At 43.8% G+C, this 23,355-nt stretch overlaps 2 protein-coding genes across 3 annotated transcripts in view; both read right to left on the reverse strand.

The window, feature by feature from the left end:
- The window catches only part of WDR41 (WD repeat domain 41), a 199,933-nt gene extending 195,807 nt beyond the window's left edge, over positions 1–4,126 (reverse strand). For both annotated transcript variants that reach the window (XM_033179933.1, XM_033179930.1), the window contains exons 1-2: positions 4,073–4,126; positions 3,120–3,242 (exon numbers count right to left, since the gene is read on the reverse strand). In XM_033179933.1, the coding sequence (XP_033035824.1) occupies positions 3,120–3,242; positions 4,073–4,111 (162 nt within the window). In that variant the 5' untranslated portion in view covers positions 4,112–4,126. The remainder of the gene's footprint in view (positions 1–3,119; positions 3,243–4,072) is intronic.
- Positions 4,127–12,064: 7,938 nt separating this feature from the next.
- OTP (orthopedia homeobox) lies at positions 12,065–22,043 on the reverse strand. Its single transcript, XM_033178613.1, has 3 exons — positions 21,843–22,043; positions 20,151–20,560; positions 12,065–14,144 (listed from the first exon to the last, which is right to left on the reverse strand). The coding sequence occupies exons 1-3, from the start codon at positions 21,877–21,879 to the stop codon at positions 13,614–13,616; spliced, it is 978 nt and encodes a 325-aa protein (XP_033034504.1). The 5' UTR covers positions 21,880–22,043; the 3' UTR covers positions 12,065–13,613.
- Between the last annotated feature and the right edge of the window lie 1,312 nt (positions 22,044–23,355).

Below are 23,355 nucleotides of genomic sequence, written 5' to 3' on the forward strand. Positions count from 1 at the left end.
TGACCAAGCCACAGCCCAAATATTTACATACAGATACATTAAAACCTAAGTAAAAAGCCTTCTTTGGCTACCACTGATGGAAAATCACTGAAGCATGGATTCTAGTAGTGGTGTAGCGCAAGCACAGAAATATTAGACCTAAACTACACACCCCTCTTATTCCATTCCCTTGGTAGTTAAGACTTTCTTCTTCTTCTTCCCCATCCTGTCCCATTAAAAATGTTTTTACATTAAAATCTAGATAGAAATCTCAGGACTAGGCCAAGTTCCTACTTCCGTGCATTTCTTCAAAGGTCTTCAGGGACACTCATTGTCCACTTTCATTGTTCTATTCCACAGCTAAAGCACAGAATGGGGTCCCATGAAACTCAGCAAGAAGCAGGGCAACTTTATTCTATATCTTTTTAGCCTAGAATGCTGAGTCAGCACTGTCCAAGAAAGTTTTTTGCAATGATATCCAATATAATAGCCACAAGCCACATGTCTTCCTTGTGACTCAAGGAAGAGAACTATTGATTTATCTAACTTAAATTTAAATAGCCACATGGTGCTGGTGGCTACCATATTGGATAACATTGTAGTAAGTGAAAGACTTTTATTTGTTCTGTTTTCACTTAGGAGACGTGTTATATACAAAACATTCTTTAAAATAATTTTCCCTCTCTCTCATCTACACACATACACACACACACACACACACACACATACACACACACACACACACACACACAGATACATTAAATCTTAACAGTGCTTAACTCTGGGAGAGTACCTGTAGAATCAGACATGCAAATACATTTTGAGTGAATAAATATGCTTATATTTAACAATTTTTAAAATAAACAGGTAATATTTAAAAATCAGAGAAAGCTATAAACAAATATCATAGTCATTAAAACTATGCATATGAAGATATATACCAATATGGAAAATAAACAGAAGCAAAATACAAAACAAAATACAAAATGCCATCTATGTTTTTGGTCATAAGTACTAAAAAATTAGGTAGGTATGTGTCAAAGGATTGAAAGGGAACATAACCCATGAAAATAACCAGATGGAGCAACAGGTTATAAATGGATTTTGAACATTCGTATATAAGTAAAGTTTCAGAAAAAATAAACAAAGGTTGAAAGGCAATGCAATTTAAAGGACTGAGTGTAGGAATAGTTTCATAAAACTTGAATGCTGGAAGCAAATAACTACCCATATGAGTGGCAACTTGAGGGCTGAGGATATGGAGGCTGAAAGAATTCCAGTCGTGGGCTGCAGAGGGAGATGTACCGAGAACTGAGAAATGGATGACTTAAGAAAAAAGAGGAGGCCGGGCGCAGTGGCTCAAACCTGTAATTCCAGCACTTTGGGAGGCCAAGACGGGCGGATCACGAGGTCAGGAGATCGAGACCATCCTGGCTAACACGGTGAAACTCCATCTCTACTAAAAAATACAAAAAAAACTAGGCGGGCCAGGTGGCGGTCGCCTGTAGTCCCAGCTACTCTGGAGGCTGAGGCAGGAGAATGGCGTAAACCCGGGAGGCGGAGCTTTCAGTGAGCCAAGATCGCGCCACTGCCCTCCAGCCTGGGCGACAGAGCGAGATTCCGTCTCAAAAAAAAAAGAAAAGAAAAAAAGGGGAACAGAAAGCTTGTAAGTGAGCATAAGAGAGCTAATGAGAAATAATGTTAGTATTCAGTCAGTAAAAGGCTTAACCTTGTTCCAAGGCCATTGACTGAGTGGCCAGAAAGGCTCAACATTGCTTTCCAGATGTGACCCATTCCTGAGGTTAGCATCAATCATATTTAATTCCCCTGGACAGGTGAAGCAATTGAAACAATGGTTCTCAAACTATAAAATGAGATTCCTAAGCCCCATTCCCAGAGCCTGAGAAATACTGTTTTAAAAGAATAACTTGCTCCAAATGTCTGGTATAGGAAAAAGGGTATGAACACTCTGATGCTCTTTATGGATAAAATCTGTCTTCTATTTAATAAAGATGACTAAACAAGTTTTTTTTTTTTTGAGATGGAGTTTCACTTTGTTGCCCAGACTAGAGTGCAGTGGCGCGATCTCAGCTCATTGCAACCTACACCTCCTGAGTTCAAGTGATTCTCCTGCCTCAGCCTCCCAAGCAGCTGCGATTACAGGTACACACCACCATGCCTGGCTGATTTTTGTATTTTTAGTAGAGATGGGGTTTCACCATGTTGGCCAGGCTGGTCTTGAGCCCCTGACCTCAAGTGATCCACCTGCCTCGGCCTCCTGAAGTGCTGGGATTACAGGCTTGAGCCACCACACCCAGCCTAAACAAGTTTTTTGATGACTTGGGGGAACTTTCGTGCCTATGACCATAGCCCCTTATTGTTTCACAGAATTTAATAAAGAAGGGGGACCGGAAAAGCTGCCCTTAAACATGTGAGGACCTGTCAAGCAATAAAGGTTGAAGACTTGCTTTGTGGGACATCAAGGATAAGCCAGAAGGGGGATGATTTCAGTGTGATATAAGGATGTTTTAGAAGAAATGGGATCCCACAGAAGGAGGTGTGCATCCTGTCCGTAAGCTATGATAAATGACAATTTGGTCTATAATTTGCGTGAAGAATTTAACCAGCAACAGTAAGATTACGTGACCAGTAACCTCCCTTTCTACACCTTGATACAGCCTACCTGACACTAGTAGAATTTACTACTGTTACAAAATAGAACTTAAAGTTCATTTGGAAGTATTTTATTTTACATATAACTGCTTCATGGTAATTGCTTCATGGTGATTATATAAGCAGCTCATATCAATATGATTTTTACTTTTACATGGAAAATAATTTGATTCCTCTCTCACTTTTCTGGTACCTAAAGTCAAAGTCGATATTGCATTTCCCTCACACCATTCCAGGATCATTTATTCAACAAATAATTTTTGCCATCTAATAACCATTAGGTACCATGCATTCAGGCCAGAAAAATAGCTAAAATCATCATCAATACACACAAACTAAGAAACAAAAGTCCTGAATCTGATTCTCCCCACACTCGGGTTTTATTTTCTCAACCTATCCCTGTGTTCCAGGGCAGACTTTCCTGTATTACACCCCGGAAACCCCCCAATTTTCCCTCTTACCCTCACCTCTATTATCTGAGAGGTGCTTGAGCAACATGTCCAGCTGCTGCTTCTCCCCAGACCTGACTCCAAGTCCAGGTGTCTCTGATGCAGTGGAGATTGGGGGCCAGGAGGATGAGGACTACCTGTCTAGAGGGAACAACAGGGTTACCATAGGGAAGGAAGAAGAAAACTCAGGGCAGGATATTACACAGTAAGAATGAACTCTGGGAAGTTTAAAGCAGAGGACTAGAGCTCAGAAAGGAAAAGGGGTGTTTTGTTTTGTTTTTAACAAGGGTTAGGTAGTCCTACTGCCAGGAAACAGAGGTGACTCTGGAGCCCAGGGCTTCGCATGGAAGTCAGCAATGCCAAAAGGTGCCTCTGTATACTCAGCAGCTGTGAGGGAATCAATCCCTCGGGGAACCTGTAGGCTATCACTCTAGTAAAGATGATGTTTAAAGAGGGGACCCCAGGGGAAAGAGGAACTTCTGGTACTTTTTTCTTATCTTATTGTGAAATATGTCCAAGAAATAAGCATATATAATATACAGTGTAAAGAATAAGAAAACAAACACCTGTGTTCCCACCTCCCAAATAAAGAATATTTTCTTCACTCCTTTTGCTCCAGCTCCTTGAGCATTCCCAAACAATTGAAGTAGATTCCTCTCAGGTGTGGTGTAATTTCCTTAAACTGCAGAACGCCCCTGTGCAAACTCTACACACAACATCACCCTTACTTGCCTCCTACTGCTTACAAGTTCTTTTAATGAATTAAGATAAAAACATTCTTTCTATACTAAAATTAAAAACTTTAAAATAGAAAGTTAGCATATTGCTGTAAGTCTATTTAGTCAAAATGTAAATGATCCCAGCTAATTTCCTGTTTTAATACGGGAAAAGAATTTGAAAGATAAAGTCCTATGACCCTGAAAATATTGGGGGATGAAGAAAGCAGAAGGCTCAACAAAAACTTCACATACCTCACCAGTTTCCCCTGGACTTGAACAATTAGCCTTCATGTGTACATAAAGAGAGGTTAGGAGCAGAGATACTTCCTAGTCTGTGTACCTGCGCTCACCTGAGCAGCCACTAGGCTGCCCATTCTTTTCATTCTCCCATGTGGTCACAAACACCTGGCATTGCCCTGGCAACGAAATAAATATGCTGGAACTGCCCCCTCAGGCTTCTAAGTCGTTGGCCATTTGTTCCACTAAGTTTACACAAGAAACTGGTACTATCTGAACCAAATTAATCCAACCAAAATTTACTGAGTGCTTCCTGTATGAATATATGTCTAGGTTGTCTATTTTCTAATTTCTCCCTTTCAGTTAGATGGTATACAAACCCCATGGCACTAATTCTTTAAGGATAGGAATGAAGATTCTTTTGCATGGCCACATTTATCTATAAGAAGTTATATCCTTGCATGTTCCACTCTTTCTTTCCTACACTGGAAAACAATTCCTACACAGTCCCAATCCCTTCCCTGGGTCCTATCACAAGGAGGCTAATGATGTTGTCAGTGGCAGCAACTCTTCAGCAGAGCATTGATATTATGAGCTTACCTTTTCACCACCTTAACACAATGCTGACTTGACTCAGAGTCAGAGCCCCTGTCTCCAGATTTAAAAAAAAAAAAAAAAAAAGGGACAATGTCTTAAAAAGAAACAGATTAGACAAAGACCAGTCCAGGCATTTGATTAGGTTTAAACTGAGTTACCCCACACTAGTCAACAATGTTGAGTTAATCATTACTAGAAATGGTCAGCAATGGGAAATAACTTCAGATATTAGATGAGGAAATGGAAGTGCACAGCTGCTAAGTGACTGAACTAAGAACACAGGTAATGGCCGACCAAGGACTATATGTTTTCCAAACCATGCATTTCTTCTGGGTCCCCAAATATAGCAGAGTCATGACTGGACAAGGATTGTTTTCTATAACTAATAAACAAACAATCTACCTCCCTGAGAAGCAGCACTCTCCTAACCTGAACCCAAAACAAGCCCATCAGAAGCTCAAGGTCTTCCTCTGGAGTTCTTCTGCCTAAGGAGAAAATTCTCATCATCACTCTTCAAATCTAAAATGGCTTATGACATACAACCAGTTCTCAAAGAAACCACTAGGTTTAAAATGAAAATGAAGCTCTTAAGTCTTCCAACAGGGAAATCTAAGATAGTCGGTTTCCTGGCAAGTGTGTGCTCCTCCCTCCATTGTGTGAGACAATCCAGTCACTGGAGTTTCTAAAAGTGGCATATTAACTCTTCCAAGATAACAGGGCATCATTCACTAAATTGCCTTTTCGAAGACATTACATGGTACCCCAGTTCTTTGGAAAAGGTAATTAGCTTCCCATGGGTGACTAGTTTACTCCAAGTGAGCACTGTGCTCATCAGAGGACAAGGATGATCTCTTTTTGTGGGAATAAAAACATTATCTTGCTTGTCAGGAGTGATTTATTTTTTACCTTAATAATGATGTAAGCCCTTTATGATACGTATTTTTAATTGGTAACTACCCCACTATGATAATAGATCAGAGCAAGTGCAATAAGCTGGGAGCTTTAACACCAACACATCTGACCTAAATTCAACTTTATAAGCATCTATTGAGCACCTAATATGTGTCAGAGTCTATGCTAGATATTGGGGAATTATGTTGCTCAAATGTATCCATTTGGGGAATATCAGTGATACTAAAACTCTATCAGATCATGAATGGCCATTAAAGTGAGTCTGGCAAGTGGCCCACCATGTTTTGCCTTGGTCATTAGAGATTTGAATCTGGTTAATGGCTCCACATTTAAGAGGCTAGTGGAGAATTTAGTAAGGATATATATAAACACAAGGAACATACTTTATAGATCTGAAAATGAGAGCCACAAGGAAAGGTCAAAATGATTCCAACAGAATAAAACAAAAGTGGAGAATAAAATCCTAAAGGGTGACCTTCTTATCCTATAAGACCCAGTTCCTCTGGGAAGCCTGGCCAGGAATTCTACCCACAGCAATCTCCTGCTTCTCTGAGTTTCCATTGCATGTGAGATATAGATCAGAGTACTTAGCACTTGATCAATCCATTATAAACTGACTTATATTATTTTCTTTTTAAAATGTATTTGTCTTATCTCTCCAATTATATGATAAGCTCCTTGAAGAGCTTGGATGTTATATATTTCTCTGGTACCCCTACCTACATGCTTTGCCAACAAGCACAAAAAAAAAATTGTTGATTTATATATAAGTAGGAAAAACATGTTAAATGAGGAAACTAAGAGTGTTTATCACCGAGAAAATAAGATTATGGCAGAGATATGTTCCATTCACTGGCTATTCATGTGTTACACATTTGCCAGTCCTCCTGCAATTAGGGGAAGCCTTGTAATGATTTCTCAGGTACTGGACCATGAGTAGAAGTTTCTGGACCAAAGCATAAAGAACCAGTTTAAACTTCTAGTTTGTTCTTCCTCCCACAAAGACCACGGAAACCCCATAATGGGGTGATTAAGTCACAACATGAAACCTGCTTGGATCACTGGGTCACCACATGAAGAACAGCTCTCCTAGAGATTTGCTTTACTCACAGTGACATTTGTGTGAGCAAGAAAAAAAAAAAAAATTCCTGGTTGTGTTAAGCCAGAGAGATGAATTTTATCTGGTACCATAGCATAGCCTAGGGCTATTACACTGACTGATATTAATAAAAGAAGACTAAAAAGAAAAATCATTTCAGTAGTAAGAGCTGTGACAGAAAGTCCTTCCTGAGGTAAGACTATAGAAGAAAGGTAAGACAATAGAAGAAAGACTGAGGTAAGACTATAGAAGACTATAGAAGAAAGTAGTCTTCCTGAGGTAAGACTATAGAAGAAAGAACTAAGAGACAAAAGACAGACTAGGCTCAATGAAAGGAAGGACGCTGGCAGGCCAATAAAAGACATCTACCTTGCATTCAAACAGAGCCTGCAAGTCCACTTGGTGAGAAATAAAACAGGGACAACTGTGGTCAAGAAATTTGAATGAGATGATTTCAAGGTCCCTTCAAATTCTAAGATTTTATGATCTATGTTTGGCAATGGATTCCTAATATGTGGAGGCCAGAAAAAGGACATGCAGTTTATGCTGAGTTGTAATTCTTTTAATAATATACAGAAGCAACATCAAAGTATCTCCCTATAAAATCTTGCAGGGTCAGACAAGAAAAGCACCAAAAGACCCAAGGATCCTCTCCTGTCCATCTACAATGACACCCCTTTCAAAGTATTCCTAGGGCTATTTCACAAGTTTCTTGCCACCTCAGCTCAGAGCTTGTGTCACAAGGAGATGACTTCATTGATAAAGATTTCTCACAGGATTAAGAGCCTTCTCGGTGGCTGAACTATCTTGAATTAACCTCTGGAAAGAGGGTGAGGTTCTGTAGGAGACGAGAGTGTTTCTATACTCTTGAAACCATGTGTTATTTTGATGCAGTTATCACGTCCTATCAAAGTATCCCTTGTTTAAATTATAAGGGTGGACTGTTAAATTTCTAAGTAAAGATATTTAGTTTTATTTCCTGAAAATATTTTAACAGAAAGGGAAATGTCTATATATTACATACACAATGGTAATGCTTAATGACCTGAAAATGTAACTTAAAGAGTGATCTCTGCCACTTACTAGGGATGTGACCTTTGGCAAGTTACTTAGCCTTCGTGACTCTCAATTTCTTCCTCTATACAACAAGGGTTAAAATATCTACTTCATAATTGTGCCATGATTTAAATGAAATAATGAGCTGTGTCAACTAAAAAATGGAGTTCAAATGTAAGGTACTAGAGGTGATGAAATAACACCCTCTAAAAATGTTATTTTTGAAATCAATGTTGGAGTACCTAAGCATTAAGATAATAGACTAAGATAATTAATAAAGCAAGGGTAGCAAAAAGAGAGACCGGTTCAGCTTCACTTAACTCATTCAGAATTGCACAATCAGCAAATCTAAAAAGAACTTATATTAATTTCAGTATATCTGTTTTGTTTTATAATTTAATATTTTTATTTTTAATTTCATAAAAATCACAATCTTTTCCGTGTTAAAGAGCAGCTATAGTTCTTAATCTGACCTTGAGTTTATCTTTAATAGATTCAATAAAGACTAGGAACAAAAGTATATAAAGCCTTAGGACAGTTCAGTGAAAGATGCAAAGAACATATACTATATATATCACGTGGGTTAATTATATATTTCCTGGTAATTGTGAATTACTTCAACACAGCACTGAGAGGGATTGTGGCAGCGTGAGCAACTGCAACAAGTCTATCTCAAATCAAATGGGTCTGAAGATGGAAACTGAGATATATTGGATATTTGATCATGTGGATGGAAGATGCAGCTTAATGGTAATAACAACTAATTATGCCTGCTTAGAGACAGACAACTCATGAACGCGGGACGTGGAAGGCTGAGGGTGTGAACTGCGGTCTCCATGCCATCACTTGTATGGCACGTATGCCATCATCAAAATCAAAAGATGACCCTATGTGTAGCTCATACCCAAAACTCCTTAATAGCACGTTTTAGTAAGTCTTCTAAATCCATGCCTTATTTTGATAGTGTACACATCAGAAAAAGCCAAAGGCATTGTTCTGTGTCTCTCTGTAATGGCCACATGCTAAATCGGCCATGGTTCCTATACCAAAAGCTCTGCACTGAGGAGACTTAGCAGAAAGCCAGGCAGGGGGTGCCCCCCTTTGTTGCAGCTTTCATTTTTAAAATAAGTCATAATTTCTGCATTGGATACGAAGATGGGTTTACAGCTATTAGCCATCATATTAATAATTTAGAAAATACATGCCCAATCACTTATGTTCTTTCAATTCCCTATGAACACAGCTGCAACCCACATTAGAAGTGAGGGTGAATGGATATTTTTCAGATGAGATATTTGGGCTGAATTATTAGGGTAGCCTGTACTACAAAATTACTAATAAACATTGCTTCTGGCTCAATTTAGCCTGAACTCAGTGAACCTAGCCAATGGTGACAAATCAAAAACTCCGAAATGCCCAGTGAATGAATCTAACTAATCAAGGAACCCTGTAGGAAGTAGATGCCAGGATTAATGAGCCAGTGGTTTCACCATGCCATGCTGTTATTTCTTCACATAAATGCCCTCAGATGAGATTATCTTTATGTCATGAAAAGGAGAAAAGGAAGGTTACATTATTTCAACTGACAGGTTAACTACTGCCATTACTAGAATACACATATTTGTGGGTTAAGTTTTTTCTGTATCCTACGAATTTAAATGTAAGGTCCACAATATAAATTAAAAACACATTTTCATTTTTGGGAAAAGCTGTCATTGGGGGCACCAAACATAAATTGTCCCAAAGTTAGAATTTCCTCTGTATTTCCTCTGCATGTCTATATGCACATCTACCTTGATTTACCCAAATTGCTCTGCATGCTGTTTTGTATTCAGGATCTAACATCATCTTCAGCAGGTTGCATTCCCATATCATATTTTTTCCATCATCAACAAAAGGTAAGCTCAGTGCAACATCATTACTATACCATCACTTGTATGGCATGTATGATATTTAGTACCAATACTGAGGAAAAAATAAAGATGACAAGGATGAACTTGGATATTAAAATAAATTAATCTTTGGTTACATCATAATGGATTGTTTCCAGCTAGCATATGGTGACAGTATTCAATACCAAACAGGCTACTCAGCAAAAAGTACAATTATTAGAGGCAGGACATCTAGCATGTTGTACTTACCTACTTTGTGTTCTGATTCTATTCAACATTATTGCCTTTATTCTCTTATTAAATTTACTTAATTATTATTAGATCTTTAACAATTTTGAGTCAGAATTACTGCTAATGATGAGTAAAAAAATAATATGAAGCATTATTCTGTTGTTAGATTTTTCTCCCTCAAAAAGCAGAAATCTTTCAGGCTTGTAACTGAGGTTCTTATTCTCCTCTTTTTATCTTTGCTAAACTGTCAACCTTAACAATTTAGGCCAGCTTGCCTTCCCTTAACCTAATGGCATATATGACTTTAAAATGTTCAGGATTCTTAATACAAAAATCTATTGCTATAGAAACAAATATTAGCCCAGAGTCAGGTCAAGTGAAAAACTCTACACTTTTATTATAATATTGATAAATAACCACTACATTATGAAATATAAGTATGTTTGAAAGCATCTATCACTTGAGTTGATTTGCAACTTTTCATCAGTGTTCTGAGTTGGCCCATTTTTTTCCAATGAAAGATCCCATTTCCCTTGCCTTTGAGAAATACAATTTTTAAAGATTCCATTTAGCATCCTTTATTGCATTCCTACATCATAAAGTTATGCTTTATAGCAGCATAAAAAGCTGTAAAATTAGCATCCTTATAAACAACGTTCCATGAGCACTGGCGAAGCAATCTGTAATTTGTACTGATCTCTTAAATGTAACTTGAGATTACAGTATCCACGATTTCAATTTTTTTTAAAAAGAGCACTAACATAAAACAAGCGAGCATACGATGAAATGTAAAAACAAGGAAAAGTATTTTTCATCAACTCATATTTTAGAAAGTTGGTGGTTGTGTACTGCTAAATTCTTGGAAGAGTTCTCAAATACAGAAATGTTCCATTCTTGTATGAAATTCAAAATGAGCATGTTTTCTCTTCTTTAACATTTTAATGTCGTACTAAAAATAGTCTTTAGGAAAGTGTGTAACTTTAGGAAAGTGTGTGTAATATTCTGTGAACCCACCCACCAGTTTACCTCTAATTAAAATTCCTAAGGTAACATGAACAGATTTACTTTATCATTAAAAATACCTTTTTGTTCTCATCTCTGAGGAGATTCCATTGTGTTCTTAGTTGAATAACGATTACAAAAGCTCCTCAAATTCACGCGTAGCCCAGCTGTATTGTATTTTAGCACGAGGGTGTTTTTTACGGTTTACGCTCTGAGGCAACCAAATGAGAAGTCTTCCCGTGGGAAAAGGGGTGTCTTCTCAATGCCTATAATGACCATTAAATTTCAAACCACAAGATTGATTTCGGTTAGCCTTCCCAAGGAAGCCTGTGATATCGATTTGCCTCCAAGTTTAAAACACATTGCAACCTTCCCCTCGGCCGACCCGACTGAAGAAACAGCATTTTTTTCCTACTCCTTTGGGGCAGTCCCCTGAGCACGTGGCTGAAGTCGAGGTTAGTAGGTAGCCAGCAGGGACCCCGAGGAAACCAGAGCAGCCCCGGAGTTGGGGGAGCCCTGTAGGCGCGGGTCGTCCTGGACACGCCTCTTCGGGAGAAGCGCGTTTGCCCCTTACTTGTGTGGCCCCGGGTATCTGAAGCGGAGCCCGGGTCTGGGGACGTGAAGGGGCGCCGTTGCCTTAGGGAAAGCCCCAAGGAAGGAGGCCTAGGCCGCGGGGCAGGCAAGAGCCGCGGCCTCGCTTCCACCGCGTACCTGGGGCCGGACGCGGCTGGGGCGGCGCCCGAGAGCAGAGCTCCAGGCTCGGAAAGCCGAGGGTGCCAATTGTGGTCCCCTCGCACCCGCCGCCTCCCCATCACGCGCACGCAGCCCGCGAGGGGCGCCCTCCGCGCCACTGCCCCAGGGACACCGTTCATCCGAGAAACTCTAGCGCCCTGCGTTTCGCGCTAGCAGCGACGCTCGGAGCCCCACCTGGGCCTCGGAAACCTGGGTTGGCCCGGAAGACTCGGGAGGCTCAGAGCTCGCGTGGGGCGCTAGCGGCGCCCCAACACGCTGCCAGCACGCCGCCCCGTCGCGGAGACCTCAACGTGCAGCCCAGAAACCGAACCCAAGCCCAGTGCAGGGCGAAGGGCCCACGCGTCCCGGACGCCGGGACACAGGCAACTGCAGCGAATATAACCATTCCCAAGACTGGCCCCTCCCCTCCCCCCAGGAGAACCCTCCCGCCGTTCAAGGTCACACCAAAACCCATCATTCTCTGTATCACATATTGAAAATGATTTTATTTTATCCATTTACATTTAACTTGATATAAACTTGTCCGGAAAAGTCAAATAATATGCTTTATATTAGCTCAAACATTTATTAAGAAAACCGAATTCCATAAATAAGCACAGACATTAAGTTAAAACATATCACAAATTGACCAGTATGTAACAAGAATGCTTTATCTACACAAAACATCCTATTTCACATGTTTGTTCATTCTTAGAAAGCGCTTCTGTTCTCTGGGTTTGGATTTGACCAGCACATGCAGAAAGAGCTGATTGTGTTTCTCTGTACAAAGTTGCAGGGTTGTAGATGTCCGAATGCCCCCATCGGCGGCCAGCAGGTGGCCGAGGGGCACGAGGGACGACAGGACCACCACAAAACAACCAAGGGCACAGAGCAGCGAGAAGAGAGAAACGGAAAAGGAAGCAAACAAACCCCAGTCCTGAAGGATCCAGAAAAGAGATGTGGCTTTTGCTTTTACAAAAGAAAACTTTGCTTACACGTTTATTTTATTCTTCCTTATAAAGACTTATCAAAATGGGTCAGATCACCTCTTCCTCATCACATGACTGCTTTAGTCTACTCCAGCCACCCAATCCACTGTCACGTTACTCCTGAGAAGCCTTCCCTTCTACACCCTCACACAGTTGTGCTTAATAAAATAAAAATAAGATAAAATAAAAATAAAAGCGTTCTCTTGCAAGCCAAGAGAGGGCTGCACGGATGTGACTGGGTGGACTGGGCAAGGGTAGGGTGGTGGGAGAGGAAAGAAAGACAGGATCTCGGAAAGTACAAGGATAAATCAAATTATATCAGTTGGGCCCTCAGATGAGGCGGTTGGTAGCAGATGCTTGTCCTCCTTTAAGACAAAAATCCCTAACATTGTGCTGTCCCTTGAACACGTCCGTGTGTGACCTAGGTGCACCGTGTCTATGCGCGCGTGTGTGTAGCGTCTGAGCGTGAGCGAGAGTGCGAGTGTGTGTGTTTCTGCCCACAAACCAGTCCATTGGTGTCTGATTTCAGATCCTGAGTCGACTCCCTGGTACGTAAAATGGCGGGAAGGATGCTTTTTGCCAGGCGCGGGAGGAGGGGCGTGAAGTGTGGGGAAAGACGGGACCAGAGGGGAGACGGCGGGCGAGGGAGGCCGTAGGCGTCGCGTCGAAGGTGTGGGTGGGAACGCCGCCAGTCAGCCGGGAGGAGGGCGCGAGCACGGCTAGCGCGAGAGGGGAGGCCGGGGTGGCGGGAAGGGTGGGCTGAGGCGCTGGAGACCGGGCCGGGGGCGCAGCTGGGTGGGAAGGAAAGAGGGGCGGCCGGGAGACGGGGGACCGCGGGCGAGCGAAATCAGGTGGAGGGGAGGCCTCGCGGGCTAGGGCTTGGGTTGAGCCCAAGCGAATGGAGGAGAGAGGCAAGGACGAAACGAGACAGGGTGGAGGCCGGGGCGGGGCGGGGCAGGGCGCCGGGGTCCGGGCGCGCGCCGGATGGGCCTCGGGGCGGCCCCGGGGGCTGTGCTGGGGGCGGAGCGGGCCGGGGCGCGGCTGCATTAAGTGAAGCTCATAGAGACTGTGTGCTCTAGCGCCTTGCGGCGGAGGGAGGCGATGCTCGTGCCCCGCCACACGTCGCTGCTGTCCGGGGAGCTGCAGAGCTGGGGCGAACCGGAGACGTTGCTGGGGCCGGGGAGGGAGGCGGGCACCATGCCGGGGAAGGCGGGCTGGTAGAGGTGCGACTGCAGCCCCGCGCCGTTGGAACCCGCCAGACTGTTGGACAGGCCCATGGAGTTGGGCGGCGGCCCGGCTGCCAGGCTGCACTGGGACAGCGACTGCGCCATGGCCTGCTGCCTGCCCAGCGCCGGCGGCAGAGGCAGCTGTGACACGCCCGGCATGGCGGCCGCCGCCCAGCGGGTGTCGTTGGCGTGGAAAGAGCACAGGCTGTCGCCCATGGCGGCGGCAGCGGCGGCGGCAGCCGACGGAAACTGAGGCAGGCCTGGCGTGGGGAGCAGTGTGCCGGGCGCGCGGAACACGTTGGTCGTCTTCTTGCGCTTCTTCCATTTGGCGCGCCGGTTCTGGAACCAGACCTGGAGCGGGCGGGGCGGGAGACAGACAGGGCGCTATTAACCGGCCCGGCGGCTGGGGAGTTGGAGCTTAAGCCCCAGAAACCCGTCTCGGATACAGCCGCTCTGCCCTGGAAGGAACAAGTGCCACCGGCCCGACAAGCCCCCATATCCAGCCGGAGACTGTGGCTCCCCACCAACTCCTGCCAGCTGGCGCCCCCTGCACTCACCAAGCGCGGAGTCCCGCGCTCCTGAGAGCTCGTGCCCCGGAGCGTTTACGCACTGTGCAAACACACCAAACGTGTGCAGTCTTCACCACGCCCCTGCACATTCTGTGCATTGCACACATTCACAGGTCTGCAGTCAGGCATGTGTCAAAGCTCGACCCACAGGTGTACAAATGAAGATAAACATGTGTACCCATGTGGCTTAATAGCATGCCTTATAACACTGATGGGCTATAGAATTTTCAGAAACGCTGGAAATTTGGAAATTGATGACGGGCCGTGGATGACATAGTTTCAAAATCGAAAGACAAAGGAAAACCCCTAACGTCACGGTTGACAGAGCGGAGAGGTTAATACAGTGATCTGCGTGGGAAAGTGCGCGCCACTGAGCTACAGTGTTGTTTGGGTCACCACCATGACTTCCGATTCCTCCCATACTGCTTGGTGCTACTGCCACAACTCTCCGTGCCTCATTCCCAAACCACTATATGGACACCTTTTTCTGGGCTGTACGAGTGTGCTGGAACAAGTTACCGCAGCTCACTGAGCCCCTGGAGCCTTCAAGCCGGTTTTTTTTTTTTTTTTTTTTTTTGAGACGGAGTCTCGCGCTATAGCCCAGGCTGGAGTGCAGTGGCGCGATCTCGGCTCACTGCAACCTCCGCTTCCCGGGTCCCGGCTCAAGCAATTCTCCTGCCTCAGCCTCCCGAGTAGCTAGGATTACAGGAACGCGCCACCGTGCCCAGATAATTTTTGTACTTTTACTGAAGACGGGGTTTCACCATGTTGGCCAGGCTGGTCTTGAACTCCTGACCTCGTGATCCATCCGCCTCGGAGTCCCAAATGCTAGGATTACAGGCGTGAGCCACCACGCCCAGCCAAGTCTATTCCTTTCAGGAACTTACTAAGGGTCTCAAGTAACAAGGCCTCCAATTCCCTCAAGTCGCCCCCATTTCATCTATAAAAACAAATTTTCGGACCAATACGAATTAAGGATGTCACATTTCACCACGAGATGTATGAATCAAATTTAATTTTGCTCAGACAAACCCAAACGTCCTTTTTCAGGGAAATGAGTTGGATAAAATATACTCCAAATGAAAATAGCCTTCCTATTCTCTCTCTTTTTTTTTAACAGTAGCCCAGGAGTTACAGACCCTGCCAGGCTAATTTGCCTAGGCTTATCAAGCCCTCTAGCACAGAAGAAGAGTTCTGCCTGAAAGATATCACATAAGCTGCCAATCCAAGATAACTCCCATCTCCCCCTATTTGAATGTGATCTTTTAAAATGACAATAATAATAATAATAATTTGCCAGCAAGCCTGCTTGGAAGACTTGCAGTTTAAAATCTAGTCATCTGGAGTTTACTCTGCCTAAATATAAATGATGTGGGACACAACTCAAGTACTGAGTTTCCTCTTAGAATTTGGCTAACGCAATTTGACCACCATATCCGTGGCAAAAAACGTTGTGCATCCATTAATCTAACCTATTTAGTGTTTACTCTGCAAGCTAAAGTATCAGGGGTATGGACATACCTGCCCTCGGTCTCGGTGAGCCAGTAATGTTCAGTGGTGTGTTCATGCCCAGGCAAGCGTAGACGTACTGTACGCTTACCAGTGTGAACGGTGTTGCCATCTAGAATACTCCCCCAACTTGGGGCTGGCCCTCGCCTTTCTACCGTGCCTGCGCCGTCGCCTACCACTTTCTTCCTGTGGTTTCTACCCCATTTTGCAGATTGCCGCGTATCCCAGTGTCGGCGATGGGTAAACAGGCCTCGTCTCTTCCCAGTTGCAGCCCCTGAGCTGGTGGTACAACGGATTAATGAGGCAGCAGGGCTCTAGATGGTGAACGGGATCAATGAGACCCAATTGAGCTGTTAGCGGTCTTAGGCGGAGAGCAACTCTCAGGAGGAAAGGAAGGCACAGCGAGAAGACCTAAGGCCGCAAGTCGCTGTGCAGCACCCACCCAAGGCTGGACTTGGGGACGGTGTCTGTGACTAAACGGTTCCCATACCTTACACACCGCACCCGGATTATGTTTTGAAAGGTGTGTTATAAAAATCAAGACCGGTTCCTAACAACCTGCAAGTGCCAGTGAATCCCAAAATGTTTGTTTGAGGGGAGCGAGTGTGAGGGAAGGAGCAGAAAAAAGAAAAAGGGAGAGGGATAGCCCAATAGAATTTCAATAGAAAATGCGGCTACCAGAATGGCTTCTGAATCTAGGATCTGCTCAGGCACAGGCGGAAAAGAACAGCTGTTAAAGAACTAAATATTATAGAAATAATCGAAAAATTGTGCTCAATTATGTTTGAGGGTTAGTAGTCAAATGATGGCTACAAATTTTTTTATGTTTCATGGCTTACTGGGACTGGGAAAAAAAATCTGCATGGGGTCTGAGCACCTCTGTTCCAAGCTATGATGCATATGTTTTTAAAATGTGAATGTTTCCACTTGAAAACTAGAGCATGACGGATTAAAATGCAGGCAAAACCTAAGGGAGATTTTTAGAATGCACAGATGACAACTACAGGAAATATATTAACCACAGCCACGGGCCAACTTTGTACTCAGTTTGAAATGCAGCTCTTCTTGGAAAATGCTTAATACAACAGTGAGAATCTAATGGAGGTTGGAATCTAAAAATCCACTTTCATGATATCTGCTGTTACAGTAATATAGACATACTGTAAATGTATTTTAAAATATATAGCCCATTTAATTCCCCAGCTATAAATGACTGAGAAATAGAAAAAAGAGGGAGAGAAAGAGAGAATATTACTTTTTCCCCCCCTTGAAGCAAATGCTTTATGAAGATCTCATTGGAATCCAGCAAATGATTAATGTGAAGATTTTGGAGGAAATCTGGGGAGCTGTATTAAAGCCTAGATCTCAGGTTCATTTCGATCAGCCAGCCGTGAACTCTGGGCCGAATTCATTACACTTTAATAGTGCTGGGAGAGGAAGAAAATGCAATTTCTCATTCCATTAGAAAACTAGAAAATACTCTCAGCTTGTCCCCCTATTAAGATGTGGCAGGTGACAGGGCCATTCCGGGGGACACGGTCAATGGAATTACAGCACATTATTTTTGTTCGTATAAAATATTGAAAGGCAAGCCTGACTGTGCAGAAGTTATTTCACTGATTTGGTTTTTATGTAAATAAAATATTGAAAGTTAATTAATCCATGCTAGAGACTAATGATTATGCTTATTATATTGCATTTGATCACATAATTTGCATGATTCTCACATTGCTGCTTAATAAGCCATTCCAGGTTATAAATAATTCTGAAATTGGTTTCTAATAATGGCATGCTATAAAAGGAATGGTTTTATTACACTAGCCAGAAAAGAGGAGCGATATCAGACATGGAATTGGCCTCCGTGTGAGTAGAGATGCTTTAATAAATACTTCAAAGTGTGACATATACCAAATAAAGATAAAAATAAGTATATTGGATAATTTAGTCTAGAATCAAAAAGCATCTTTAAAAATATACAATTGCAATGAATTAAATGTTTAGATAATTTTTAATCAGCGCAGTGGCCCACATACTGTAAAGAATATGTGGCAATCTGTTAACTATAAAGAAAACTATGAAGTACTGATCATATAAGAACATAAACCATTTACTATTTAATTTGAATTTGGTCAAGGAGCAATGGTACAGTGAATTGTGAAGTAAATACATTTTCCATAAATTATTTTTGCATTACATTACATAATGTTAATCATTTTGAAAAGTTAATTAAGAAGGTTATGTTGATCTGATTACTTTTTAAACTATGGAACATTATTTTTAAAAATATTGAAATTGCCATTCTATTAAATTGTGTCTATCAGCAGGCTCAAGCTATTATCTTTGCTTGAACATTATGCTGGAACAATTAGAGTACTTTGTCTCTTTCTTCTTGCACATTCTTTTGTGTACTTTTTGAAAATAACTCTTTCTGTTACATAGCTTATATTTTATTTCATTTACAACTTTTTCTGTTAAAAGAATGTCATTAACCTTTGGAAGACCTAATAAAGTTTAATAGACCTCGTTTTCTTTTTTCATAAAATCAGTTGTTCAATTATATTTTATTTGTGATTCTAAGTTCTATTTTAATTTAAACTAATTGCCAGTACGTCTACGTTAAGACACAGCATTTTCCCCTTTAAAACAAGAATTAATAGATAGTCTTTCTCTTAAGGGACAAAACCCCCAAATTTATGAATTTCTAACCTGCAAGGTTGAACCTACCAGCAAGCACTGTCATCAGTGTTGATGGAAGTATTGAAATTGTATATTTATGTAAAGGTTCAAACTCAACTTCAGATTTTTTTAAAAGGTGAAAAATAAAAATTTTGAAGAGCATTACTAATACATGTTTACATTTATGCAATTAGTACTCTTTCGGTGTGTAATATTAAAGGACCATAGTCTAGGCCTTTCACTAGCAAAACCACCCAGATTTATATTGAATAAAAATGCTAATTATTATGTTAATCAGTATTACTTTATTAATTTGACCATTTTAAATCCCCAATGATATTCATTTGCTATTAGAGCAGAAGCATGGGCTATTTTTTCAGTTTAGACTATCTTTAAAATGCCGAATTGAGACAGAAATATTCAACGCTGTGATTACGGACGTTCTCATCGCTTACTTCTTAGATCATATGTAAAGTAACTAAGATCTTAAAGTTAATTTTATAAAAGTAGGTAGCACTGGTTTAACAAATTGACCAGGTTGATGACACCCAGGATATCGTACAGAAAATACCACCGTCCAAGACGGCAAAGGAAGATTTTTCAGCACCCTGGATAGCTCAAGGGTAAGTACCCGCGCTTGGAATTTCACCTCCAGGCACCTGTCCATAAAATATTTGATATGTTGTCTTCATTCTTTCAAAAAGAGAAAAAAAAAATCTTGGTTTCACTAGGCTTATACTTTTATTCACCAGTTTTCAGAAAAGTTATAGGTGTGATTTTCTAGGTTATTTATAATTTACAGCTTGGAGAGTGGTTGGAGGAGAATAAGGGGTCAGCAACGATTTCCTCTACTACCTGCAACCTTTCCCGTTTTGAATGCCCCTTCTTCAGACAGGATATCCACAAGAGAAAGCCTTCAATCCTCCTCCCCCACCCCAGCTTCCTTAGAGGACTCCAAAACAAAACAGGGCTCACCGGCTGTGGGAATCCCGTCAGCTGCCCCCAGCGCACTGGTAGACTACGAAAGTTCAAACCCCTTGCAAACATCAAAGCTAGGAATATTTCGCCTGAGTACAGAGGGAGGGTGATACTTAATAAAGCCACGCCGTGAAACCTGGGTGTAGCACTTTTTTAAAAAGGCGCCCATTCGCCTTATTTGCTCTTTTCTCTTGTTCTCTGTATAATTGTTGCATTCCTCCTTTTATCCAAACGCTTAACGCAAACCCATTAGAGGGTAATACTTGTCAATAACGCGAGCAGGAGCTGAGGTGCTCGCTTGGCTGGGCCGCCCGGGGGGGCGCTGAGGTTGCCTTCTCAGGCAGAGGAGGCGAACCCTGTAGCCCGACAATGCGGGGCTTCGATTTTGAGGAGCTTCTTCCGGGATGTCGCTATACTGGCCGGAGACAGGGGCCTTGAGTGTCCATTGGGGGATAGCGATGGGGACCAGTTTCCGGGTAGAGAAGGAGATAACTCGACACAGGAACGCACAGGCAGCCTGAACGCAGCCCAGGATCTCGACAGGGGAAGGGAAGACCCTGCTCCCTTTACCCAAATCCTCCCGCCCCGTCCTTGCCTTCTGTCCCAGAGCCCAAGCCCCGCGTACCTGTACTCGGGACTCGGTCAGCCCGATACGCAGTGCCAGCTCCTCACGCATAAAGATGTCGGGGTAGTGAGTCTTGGCGAAGCTCCTCTCCAACTCGTTGAGCTGTGCGGGGGTGAAGCGCGTCCGGTGGCGCTTCTGCTTCTGTTGTCCCTGCTGCTGGCCGGCTTGGCTGGGGTTCGGGCCGCCCTGGGGTCCGGGCTGCTTGTCCGGGTCTTTGGCGCTCACCGCCAGCGAGGCCGGAGTAGAGCCCACTGTGGTGATGTCCTCCCCGGGCAGCAGAGTGGCTCCCTCCACTGGGTCAGAGTTGGGCGCCAGGTCCCCCGGATGGCCCCCGGGGTCGGAGCCCCCCACGCCCAGCCTACACTTCACCGCCTCCCGGTGGCCCAGAAGCTCGGCGGCATCTTTCATACCTGAGGAGGCAAGGGGATCGCGGTCACTACTTTCTTGGCGATGCCAGGAGGGGCTGTTTTCCCCGCGCAGCCTTCCTTCAACCCGTCCTCTGCCCCCTCCGCACCCACGCTTGCCCTAAGGAAGAAATTCCCAGGGTACTCTGCTGGGTTCCCCAGAATTTGGACAGCCGGGTTGGAATAACATATCCCGGCCCCTTGCCCTCTCCGCAGCGGGCTCCCGGAGTAAACAGCGCAAGCTTTCGTCTCTCCCACAACAAAACATTCCCAGTCCAGGCAATGAAACATGCCTCTGAATCCCTTCCATAAAACGTACCCCCGGCGCCCCAGGAAATCGAGAGCAAATGTTTGAACAGAGGGGTGCAGGGGACAGAAAGAAAATTAAATTCCTCGGTTGCTTCGGCACCTGCTCTTCGGCAGCCTGACGAATTCTACCTCCGGCCCTCAGCCGATTCCCTCTTACTTTCGGAAGATGAATAAGCCTTCAAGTTTTCCACCCCCCGAAATCAACCCAAATCAGCTCCACCTCCCCCTCAAATCAGAGAAAGTGTTTGGAAAATGGAATCACATCCATCACCAAAGATTCCCAATCCGGAAACCCAGAGCCAAGCAACCCAGATAGCATTAAGGAAGCTCGAGTGAACTCTATGGACAACTGTGAATCAAACTTCAGAGATTTCAACTTTTCTTTCTAGAGAAATAAAAGTCGCATTCCTCACAGCCATTGGCAACGCCGAATCCCTTGCAGAAGCTGGGGGTGGGGGGATGACTGTGAGATTGAATTTGGCGTCTCTCCTTCTCAACCAGCACACTTAGCAAATCCGCCTTGATGGCAGCAGCTTCTCCTTTACGCCAGATTATTTACAATTACACCACACTTAGAAAAGCAGGAGAGAAGAAGGTAGTGGGGAGAGAAACGGGGGCGGCGGAAGGAGAAAGAAATCCCAAATCAAAACAAACAGGAGAGAAAAAAAGAGAGAAACACCTCCTAACAAATTATCACAGGGTATATCGCCTTTAAAAAAAAAAAAAAAAGGTGGGGGAGGGGTGAAGAGAAAAATAAGAAAAACAAAAAGTAACAACATTCCCCAACTCCTTTCTTGGATCTACATATTCCATAGATTTTTTTTTAAAGGAGATGTTAAATCAAATTAAACTTTAATGCAGCACAATTACTTTTAAAGAAATTAGTCCATTTAGGTCGCATTAAGGTAAAATAAGGAACAAATTGACAATTTCCTGCCCCGGCTTCTCCTGGCTGCCCGGGCGAGAGGCGCGCACTCACCTAGCCTGGCGTCCAGGAGGTCGGCGTGAGACAGCATCGCGCACCGCTCCAGGGCGAAAGCTGTTCCCCCCCAAATTTTAGCGACTTTAAGTTATTTAAAATAGATATAAGCTATAAGCTATACGATATAGATATATATAGATCACCTAAATGAAAGAAAATTCGGTTTGTGGTTAAAAAGGGGGCTTCTTGCATTATAATGTCCTTTAGAGAGACGGGGAGGTGCTTAACAGTTGAATGAACCCGTGAGCAGCTCGGCGAGGGGACCAATCAGGAGGGCAGCCTGCAAATGTCAGCGCCCGGAGAGTCCCCCACTCCGCCCGCCCGCCCGCCTGCGCCCGCCTGAAGGAGGCGGCGGCGGCAGCCCTGGCAGCTCTAGCCCGGAGCAGGAGCTAAAGCAGCGTCAGCCGCCTCTGCCTCCCCCTGAGCTTCTAGGCCCGGCTCCCTCTAGTTCTTCCCTGCGATTTTCTCCAGGCTCCCCCTTTCCTTCCCTTTGGTCGGCCCCGCGCGCTTCAAAGGCGTAGCTCTGTGCCTCTGAGCTAGCATCTTCCTAGGGCATGGGCAGAGCAGGGGCCAAAGCGGGCCGTGACCCTGGCGTGACCTGAGAGTCGCCCCGACCTGCGCGCTCTGGGCCTGCCGCTCGTACTGGCCCGCCAGCCCGGGGCGCGACGAGGGCACACCGCGGCCTTCAGACAGCGCCTGGACTTCGCCGCGGCTCAGCAGGCCTGCGCCTAGGGTCCACGCGCCCTGGCTGTGCCCAGGGGCCTATACGAACCCCAACCCCACTGTGGGCCTAGAGCGCAAAGAGGAGTCGGCTTCCCTGGCACCGCCAGCGCCTGCTGTCGGCTTCGGGGACCCTCGCGGAGTGTGGGTTCGAGAGGCCTGTACCCTTCTCATCGGGCTTCTTCCCTGATGCTGCTCTTCCGCTTGGCCCACGCCCGCATCCTCGCCCCTAACTCGCTCTTTTGGTCAAAGTTTCTAAGTTCAGCTCGGCTCCCAACTCCACTTAAGGCTGTAAATAAAGTTAAATGCTCTTTATTTTGCTCTTGAATATGTTAAACTACTTGAACAACTTAAAGTGCTTTGCACAAGTGAAGCGAACCATTTCTAATGTTCTGATTTTTCAGAGCCAGCCAACAACAAAGTTTAGATTAGTAATATATTTCTAACCAGAGTAATTTTCAAGATCATTAGGCATTTATGTAATTAGTGCCAAATCTATAAGCTTTTATTACGATTATTAGAGTAAAATCAGTATAAATTTGTACTAATTTACTACTGTTTAGACTTGGCTGTCAAGCCTAGAGGTTCTTATTGTAAATGATAACTGAGGAAATTAAGTGCAAAATTCTGTACCGTTTCTGATCTGCTCCTAAACAATCCGTTTCAATTGTATTTGTAGCAGAACATAATGCCCTTTTAAAGTTATTTGACTTGTATTTTTATTTGCAACATAAGAAAAATGCCCCCTACCCAGTCACAATGAAAACTGATATTTACTACTCCCAGCTTG

Source organism: Trachypithecus francoisi, unplaced genomic scaffold (genome assembly GCF_009764315.1).
Source record: "Trachypithecus francoisi isolate TF-2019V2 unplaced genomic scaffold, Tfra_2.0 Lachesis_group2, whole genome shotgun sequence".
Classification (NCBI taxonomy): Eukaryota; Metazoa; Chordata; class Mammalia; order Primates; family Cercopithecidae; genus Trachypithecus; species Trachypithecus francoisi.